At 49.7% G+C, this 9,584-nt stretch overlaps 1 protein-coding gene across 1 annotated transcript in view; it reads right to left on the bottom strand.

Moving 5' to 3' along the window:
• The window catches only part of LOC108801231 (phospholipid-transporting ATPase ID-like), a gene marked incomplete at its 5' end in the record, with an annotated part of 56,437 nt that overhangs the window by 406 nt on the left and 46,447 nt on the right, over positions 1-9,584 (bottom strand). Inside the window, 8 exons of the mRNA XM_018573166.1 lie at positions 14-49; positions 1,941-2,071; positions 3,359-3,497; positions 4,837-5,082; positions 5,188-5,271; positions 6,968-7,191; positions 8,454-8,637; positions 9,334-9,487. Coding sequence (XP_018428668.1) covers positions 14-49; positions 1,941-2,071; positions 3,359-3,497; positions 4,837-5,082; positions 5,188-5,271; positions 6,968-7,191; positions 8,454-8,637; positions 9,334-9,487 — 1,198 coding nt within the window. The remainder of the gene's footprint in view (positions 1-13; positions 50-1,940; positions 2,072-3,358; positions 3,498-4,836; positions 5,083-5,187; positions 5,272-6,967; positions 7,192-8,453; positions 8,638-9,333; positions 9,488-9,584) is intronic.

Below are 9,584 nucleotides of genomic sequence, written 5' to 3' on the forward strand. Positions count from 1 at the left end.
GAGGGGGAGGGACCGGGCGCTTCTTCGCCTCGCTGATTTTTTTCTGGATCTGAAAAACACACAAAATACACGTTCATGACCTCCGATCACATCCCGCTTATATGTTGTCTTCCCTGGCTCCTCCCCCTCCCTCCAGACCCCTCCCCATCAACATGCTACAAAAACTATTTAAGGAGAGCTGAGGGGGTCTCAGGTGGGATATGCAGACTGTCTAGTGGCAGTGCAGGGTCTCAGGTGGCTGTACGGACTCTCAGGTGTACTCTGCAAGCTCTCAGGTGGGCTATGCGGACTCTCAGGTGGACTCTGCAGGCTCTCAGGTGGCTGTGTGGGGTCTCAGGTGGGCCGTGCGGACTCTCAGGTGGGCTGTACGGACTCTCAGGTGGCTGTGTGTGGTCTCGGGTGGGCTATGCGGACTCTCAGGTGCCTGTGTGTGGTCTCGGGTGGGCTGTGCGGACTCTCAGGTAGGCTATGCGGACTCTCAGGTGGCTGTGTGTGGTCTCGGGTGGGCTGTGCAGACTCTCAAGGGGGCTATAGAGGCTTTCAGGAGGGCTGTGCGGTGTCTCACCAGGGGCCCGGACGCCGGCAGCATGGTCTCAGAAAGACAGAGGAGGAGATGTGCGGACCGGCCTGCACCTGTTTAACCCCTTGCTGACCGTGGTGTTACACCCCATTCATGTCCCGGCCATGTTTCAGTGTTCAGGGCTGCGGTACTTTGACTGACATTTATTCCGTCACGTTCGCGGCGATATGTAACACGTGCGGCGTAATTGGAGCAATCGTCGTTTTTGCGTGTAGGCGCCACTGTCGCATTTTTGCACATCTATGTGGGGGACTTTTTAGTTCTAGTTTTTGTTTTGTGTGCGTACATTTTTATTCATTTTGTGAGCAATTTTTTTTTTTTACTTTTTTTTACACTTAACTTTATTGTTATCGCATAGGGTGACTACAGACGTCGGACCTCCTGCATGTAAACGGCCATCGTGAGGGGCGGGCACGGAGGACGTCTAAAGACGCCCAACCGCATCCAGGAGACTCCCGCCCGGCCGTCTTTCAGCGATCGGCGGACGGGAGGCGGTTAAAGTGGTATCGGCACTCGGTGTCTTGTATCCTGCTGTCAGCTTGCTTGAAACCCGGACACAAGACTCAAAGACCGGACTGTATGGGTGAATCCCGGAGAGGTGGCAACACTAACTGGAACGGGTGTCCCCTTGGAAGATTTACCCTCACTTCCTGCTCTGGTCACAACTCAAACACCTTAGTTTCCCCTTCCTTTCAGTGACAATAATCCCGGGGATTATAGACAGTGCCTCATACCTCCCTATTACACACAGTGCCTCCTCCCTCTCTATTACACACAGTGCCTCCTCCCTCCCTATTATACGCAGTGCCTCCTCCCTCCCTATTACACACAGTGCCTCCTCCCTCCCTATTACACACAGTGCCTCATACCTCCCTATTACACACAGTGCCTCCTCCCTCTCTATTACACGCAGTGCCTCCTCCCTCTCTATTACACACAGTGCCTCCTCCCTCCTTATTACACGCAGTGCCTCATACCTCCCTATTACACCCAGTGCCTCCTCCCTCCCTATTACACACAGTGCCTCATACCTCCCTATTACACACAGTGCCTCATACCTCCCTATTACACGCAGTGCCTCCTCCCTCCCTATTACACACAGTGCCTCCTCCCTCCCTATTACACACAGTGCCTCCTCCCTCCCTATTACACGCAGTGCCTCATACCTCCCCTCTGACATCTAGCACCGCACAGGTGGGAGGTTTTAGCAGAGTTCCTGCACTGAGTGAGAGGCGGGAGGAGGAAACGGCGGCACAGAAATAATTTGATTTTAAAAGGGACATCATGTGACCTATAGCCCCTCCCTTCTCTGGCCAGAACACCCGGGTGGAGTCGCCCTTTACGCTTCCATTGGTCTCACCCGGTCACTGAAGGTGGGTCTCAGCAGCGACCTCAGGAACCTGTAGGCCACCACCGGCAGGACGCAGAGGACCACGGTCAGGAAAATGGCGAACCAAATGCTGGGCTGGTTCAAGGAGTTCCGCGCAGTTCCTGGAAGAGACCCGAACACGTCAAATGACCAATGTCAATCAACAGCCGCTATCTGCACACGTGATGTCATCAGTGTTATTACATTCTACACATGTGATGTCATCAGTGTTATTACATTCTACACATGTGATGTCATCAGTGTTATTACATTCTACACATGTGATGTCATCAGTGTTATTACATTCTACACATGTGATGTCATCAGTGTTATTACATTCTACACATGTGATGTCATCAGTGTTATTACATTCTACACATGTGATGTCATCAATGTTATTACATTCTACACATGTGATGTCATCAATGTTGTTACATTCTACACATGTGATGTCATCCATGTTGTTACATTCTACACATGTGATGTCATCCATGTTGTTACATTGGCGCAGTGCAAGGCTCAGGCCGGAGGCGGGAGAAGCAGCATCTCAGACAACAGACGTCGCGGTCTTCTTCTAAAAATGTTTTTACTGAAAGGAAACCATTGATGAGAGAAGAAAGGAGGCCGCCATTCCTCCAATCACTGTGCTGGAAGGAGGATGTAAATGAGGTCTCTGAAGGTTCTCATTGGTCCCGGCCATGGAAGAGCTCGTCGTCGTCGTCGGTCACATTCTACTGGACTTGTTCTACAATGTCTTCTCCAAGTCACTTAATTGATACCCCACCATACCAGGAACATACCCCAACATTTATACCCCCACCATACCAGGAGCATACCCCAGCATTTATACTCCCACCATACCAGGAATATACCCCAACATTTATACCCCCACCATACCAGGAGCATACCCCAACATTTATACCCCCACCATACCAGGAACATACCCCAGCATTTATACTCCCACCAATTTACAGCATTTATACTCTCACCAGGGTAGAGATGTTAAAAGCGTCTTATATGTGGAAGACAAATGGTGTTGAAGGCCCCCAATCCTGTTCAGGGATGGTTGTTCCAGTTTGACGTGTGTGTGAAAGAGGCCCTCTACCTCAAACTGGAACAACTATCCCTGAACTGAATGGTGGTGGGTATAAATGTTGGGTTGGGTTATTGGGATGTACAAGTTTGTATCTCAGTGTATTGCTGGGCTTATGTAACTAGGGCGGCTTCTACAAACCTTAACACCCACCATACTGTTCTTGGACAATCAGCATCTGCCTTGACATGCCAACAGGCAGGCAGCTAGCATTTCCAATGAAAGTCCAGCAATGTCAGCCGTCATCTGACAGGTTTATGTAAAGATCAAGACAAACATTTGTTTGCACCTGTACTGCAGGAGCATCATCACTCACCGATGAACGGAAAGGAAGCCGTAAAGATCAGATACATCCCATCGCTGTACATGGTAAAACTGATGGCAAAATAGACGGCTATGCTGCCCCAGATGAAGAACTGGTTGACGGCTGTCCAGTAGGCAGTGTCCAGGCCGATCTACAAGGAAAAGATTAAGACAGTGATCCAAGGAGCATAACCACAATGCATGGTGGTCCTATAACAACATTTTGATGGGGCACCTGAGTGACCTCTCTCTCTGTGACACATGGCATTGGAAATTGGGTCAATAGTGTATTGGATAACATAAATATAGAGGTTGTATAAAGTATAACTGTAAAGTAAAGTCTAAATCAGTGGTGGGCAGGATGAACAGAAGACCATATGGCTGGGATGACCAGAATACTAGATGGCCAGGATGATCAGAAGACCAGATGGCCAGGATGACCAGAATACTAGATGGTCAGGATGAGCAAAAGACCATATGGCCAAGATGAGCAGAAGACCACATGGCCAAGATGAGCAGAAGACCATATGGCCAAGATGAGCAGAAGACCATATGGCCAAAATGAGCAGAAGACCATATGGCCAAAATGAGCAGAAGACCATATGGCCAAAATGAGCAGAAGACCGGATGGCCTGGATGAGCAGAAGACCAGATGGCCTGGGTGACCAGAAGAGCAGATGGCCAGGATGGGCAGAAGACCATGTGGCCAGGATGAGCAGAAGACCAGATGGCCAGGATGAGCAGAATCCCATATGGCCAGGATGAGCAGAAGACCATATGGCCAGGATGAGCAGAAGACCAGAGGGCCAGGATGAGCAGAAGCCCATATGGCCAGGATGAGCAGAAGACCATATGGCCAGGATGAGCAGAAGACCAGATGGCCAGGATGAGCAGATACCATATGGCCAGGATGAGCCGAAGACCATGTGGCCAGGATGAGCAGAAGACCATGTGGCCAGGATGAGCAGATACCATATGGCCAGGATGAGCAGAAGACCATGTGGCCAGGATGAGCAGAAGACCATGTGACCAGGATGAGCAGAAGACCATGTGGCCAGGATGAGCAGAAGACCATATGGCCAGGATGAGCAGAAGACCAGTTGGTCAGAATGATCAGATGGCCAGGATGAGCAGAAGATTAGATGGTACGGATGAGCTGAAGCTCTGAAGGCAATAAATCTTCTAAGGACTAACAATGGCAAAATCCCAAAGCATGATCTTGTGCATCTGACATCAGCCAGAATGGAGACAGCAGTTAACCTCCCTAGTGGGGCCCCTTCCCACTTTCAGGCCTCATAGCAGCCACATGGGCTTCTATGGCTAAGCCTTGTCATATTAGAAGAGGCTACTGCTGTAGAGCTACAAATCCCCTCTTGCCCTGACACAGAATGTGGGATTGTGTAGTTCCGTAGCAGCTTAGCCTGTCCAGACAAATATTTCTGCACAGCCTCAGTGGTAGACCTTTATGGAAACATCTCTGCACTCTTTTACCTGAGCCGATACCACAAGCAGCAGGCATGTCTGAGCCATCAAGGCAAAGGATTGGTAGTCGGACACGGCTTTCCCATCATCCCTCACTGTGTCATACAGTGCCCCATACGGAATGAAGAACAGGACAAGGGAGCTGTACACCCCATGGATCACACACTTCACAAACTCCTTGATGTTGAAGTAGCGGTTCTTCTGCCCGGGTTCATACAGCTGCGGGTACTCCATGCTCCATCGGTCATCCACATCCTGTAAAAGAAACAGATTACCGCAGAGCTCTCCCAATCACATATTTCCATTTGAAGGAATGTGTCATGTGATCACGGTCTGATCATTGATTTTTATAGATCCTACCTGATCGAAGAGGCTCATCCCCAGTACAGGTAGCGAGGTGTACACCAGATTATACAATGTGATGAACCACTCGTCATAAACCGTCTGTGAAGAGACACAAGATGTGCCGGTCACACAGCAGTACGGCAGTAATAAAAAACCAACACTAGGTGGCAGCACAACATCAAATACATGTGACATCAGTAGAGATTTAAAGAGGAACACTCCGGTCTTGCCGACTTCTCTTTAAAGTCACATGAGCAATCCAAACTTACCCGCTGATCTATTTATTCATGCTGAAACTCATCTCTGCTTGTCTATAGAAACTCTGAACAATCCGGCCCTGGCTACAGCCCTATCTGCTGTGACCGCGCCTTGGGAAGAGGAGACTCGCGATGACATCCCACCAGCATGATCTTCTTTATGTCTCTGATTATTGCCTGACAGCTCCTGCCCGGGACGAAGTCCAATTTGTGGGTGTTCCTATTGCAAAGCTCAGTTGCTACCACCCTATCTGATGTGACCGCGCCCTGGGAAGAAGAGATTTGTGCTGACATCCCCCGGCATGATCCTCTTTATGTCTCCGATTATTGCCTGTCAACTCCTGCCCGGGACGAAGTCCAATTTGTGGGTGTTCCTATTGCAAAGCTCAGTTGCTACCACCCTATCTGCTGTGACAGTGCCCTGGGTACAGGAGACTCGCGCCGACACCCCCCATATGATGAGCAATAATGGGACATTCATCTTGTGGAGCTCGGTTGCTTCTTATCCTTCTGCTGTGAGCACGCCTGGCATTCAATCAGTGTGTATATGTTCCAGGCAGTTGCACTCAACCCCCACCACCACCCACACAGGATGTGCAGGTCCCAGCAGAGGAAATCACTGTCAAATGTCAATCAAAACCAATAAGTTATTAATGTCCTACTGAGCAGCGCGGTCGAACAGCCATAGGGGAGAGGGCACATTGTCAACCACCCTAGCTCAGCATTCATGGTGCCTATCAAAATGGGACAAAGTGCTACATGCACTGTGTCCCCTGGGTGTCCTCTGGGTGGCGGGGAGGAAGGGGAGATTTGTATGGTGGGACTTCACACTGCACAGCCATTGTAGGTTGAACACTTGTTCATGCCAGGGGGATGTCATTGCACGTCTCCTGTACCCAGGGCACTGTCACATCAGATAGGGTGGAAGCAACTGAGCTTTGCAACAGCTTGCACACTTGTTCCAGGTCAGCAAGTCATTTAGGAGAACCTGTTTCCCCTTTTTAGAGGTTCATACCCTAACAGGTGGTACCACAGGGGTCCCACTATGGACTTTATTCAGAACCCATTCTACTGTGAGTCTGGTTATCCCAGCTACAGTCCCCCAGGGAGAGTCCCCCGTGCCATGGTGACATTTACATCCAACTATGGACTATCTTTGAATGTAAAGCTAGCAGAAGTACATTAATCGGTATTTATATCAGCCTCCTGTCTTTTCCTGCACAGCAGCACTCAGCGTGGTAGAAGGAGGGCAAGCACTCTTAACCAGTCAGGGTCTGCTGTACTAAGCATGTGTGGTCCATCTAACACTGGGAGCTTCCGGACAGGAGGTCAACAGCAGATGTGCTACTGCACCTTTACTATCCAATCACAGACGGGAGACCAGGCACTTTTCCTCGGCGGCACCGTATCCTGCAGAGACATCCAGAACCTGACTGTTGTGTCCGGAAGGGGTGCCTGGATCACAAGACTAGCAAAACCGGAGTTCAGTTTTCGGGGACACGCGGCCGCCCTGTTGGAGGAGCACTCATTCGCCTCACCTGAGCAGAGAAGCCGCAGAAGAATGCGTACCAGAAGTGGACCAGGGTGAAGGTGAAGTTCTTGTAGAAGAAGTAGCGGAGGAACTGGCACATGCGGATGTAGGACCAGCGGCCATGGACCAGGAGGAGGCGCTGCAGGTAACGGAACTGGGCGAAGGAGAAGTCGCTGGATAGCACGGCCTGCATCCCTTCCTGCCCGCTAATCCCCACCCCGATGTGGGCAGCTGTGGAGGAAAAATCACATATGTACAGCTCTGTATGGATATATGGACACAACCCTCATTTGCAGACCCCGCCCAGATATGAGCATGGCTCCACCCACTGCCCTGGCCTGCCTCTCAGGTTGAATTACATTCAGCATCCACTTCCTGTGAGCACAGGGCGTCATAGACCCGCCCACTGCCTCCTTGACTTCACAGAAGGATAATACAGAGAATAAGGAAATTTGCCCTCACTCCTTTTTCCTTCTGACACCCATCAGATAGGCAGTAAGCAGGAACATGTTACCTCACTTCCTGTACTGGCTGATACCCATTCAATAGACAGGAAGTAGGGGGAGTTTCCCTCACTTCCTATTCTGCTTAATGCCCTTCAGGAAATGGGGAGATTTGCCCTCATTCTGGATTGTTTCCAATGTATGGCAAATTGACAGTAAATAGTGAAATTTCATTCAATTCCTGTTCTGTTTAATGCCTGTCCCATAGACAGGAAGAGGGGATATTTTCTGTCACTCCACATATCTCTTGATGCCCATGAAATAGACAAGAAATATTTAAATTTTCCTCCACTTCCTATTAGATCTGAAGCCTGTTCAATAGACATGAAGTGGGGAGATTTTCCTTTGCTTTCTGTTTCGTATGATCCCTGTCTAATAAACAGGAAGGTTTTCCCTCACTTCCTGCTTTGTCTGGTGTCTATCCAATAGACAGGAAGTGGGGAGATTTACCTCACTTCCTGTTCTACCTGATGCATATCAGGAGATGGGGTGATTTGGCTTCATTCCAAACTGCTTCAAATGCATGACAAATTGACAAAAAAAAGTAAAATTTCCCTCAGTTCCTGTTCTGCTTAATGACTGTCCAATAAACAGGAAGTGGGAAGATTTTGCCTTACTGCTAGTCCTGCTTGACACCTGTCAAATAGTCAGGAAGTGAGGAAGTTTGCCCTCAATCCACATTCCTCCCGATACCCATGAAATAGACAAGAAAATAGTGAAACTTTCCCCCACTTTTTGTTCTGTCTGATTCCTATCCAATAGACAGGAAGTGGGGAGATTTTCCCTTCGTTTTTCTTCTGTCTGATGCCCACCCGATGGGAAATCTTTTCTGACTTCCTGCCTAATACTAGGGAAACAACAATAGAGATTCCCCAGGGGATCCCCCACTCTCCCAAAATCTAAAAAAAAACAAATAGTTTAGGTCCCAGCATGCACTGGGAGCCTCCAGTGCCCAATCCGCATGGCACCAGACATCATTCTCTGACATACTTTTAATCATACTGACGTCGTTAGCGCCGTCCCCGATCGCCAAGGTGATGGCCTTCTTGTACTTCTTCACCATCTGGACCACCTGAGCCTTCTGCAGGGGGGTGACCCGGCAGCAGATCACCGCCTGGCACATACACGCCGTCCTCAGCAGCTCCACCTCCATCTTCTCCTGCAGAGCGTAAGCCTATGAGGCGAGACCGTGAGCTTGGGGTCAGTAACTGGCAGATAAATCTCCTGGCTGGAGGACATTCATTGCATTTCAGTTCTTTCAATCATGGAGGCTCAGCATCACATGTGGGCGTTACCTAGGGCGCTCTGCATGCAAATACAGCCTGTCTAGGAATGCCCATTCCTCCATGCTGGCACCCACCCATCGAGGCATTTTTATATTTGCATAACTCCTCCCAGGAGCCCACCCACTGCTTACATCAGGGCTGAGAACCCTTGAGAGAGCACTGAGGCAGAGTGCTGTGATGTTTTCAGGAAGCTATGTACAGGCCCCCTTTTGCTTCCTATTCGAGATATGCAACAACGACAGGAAATCTCTGCTGTCACTATAACAGGCTTCCCCATTGGAAGATTTCCCTTCACTTCCTGTTCCACTGACAACATTTCCCTCCACTTAATGCACAGCAGCATGCTGGGAAGGGGGAAGGGACAGCACTTGGAGCCAATCAGCTCCTGCTGCAGCTCACATGTGCTGACAGGTCAGGGAGTAGAGAGAGGACTCCTCGGGTTAGCACGCTATAGGCAACACAATTGTCTTACTTTCAGACGCCTATTAAGGGGGCGGAGCTTGTTTTATTGAAGATGGATTCTGGTGGGCTTCGGAAGATACAAGACGGCACAGTGCGGCCTTCGGATTTCGGCCTCCGCTTACCAGGCTGTGGCCGTTGATGATAATCCCGTAGGTGTTCTCTCCCTCCAGCTCATCGTCCGGGATCATCTGAGTTTTTTTCGATCCATCCTTTATGTGAACATTCACAGCGTAGGTGTCCAGGAAGGAGTCCGGGTTCATCTTCCTCCGAGCGGACCTGAAAGGAACACATTATAGCACCGGTCACACCCTGGTGGGTGTAGAATTGGTTTATGTATGGTGATAAAGGGGGGGGGGGGGAAAGAAACTTGTTT

This window comes from Nanorana parkeri, unplaced genomic scaffold (genome assembly GCF_000935625.1).
Source record: "Nanorana parkeri isolate BGI_ZX_2015 unplaced genomic scaffold, ASM93562v1 scaffold2261, whole genome shotgun sequence".
NCBI classification, from domain to species: Eukaryota; Metazoa; Chordata; class Amphibia; order Anura; family Dicroglossidae; genus Nanorana; species Nanorana parkeri.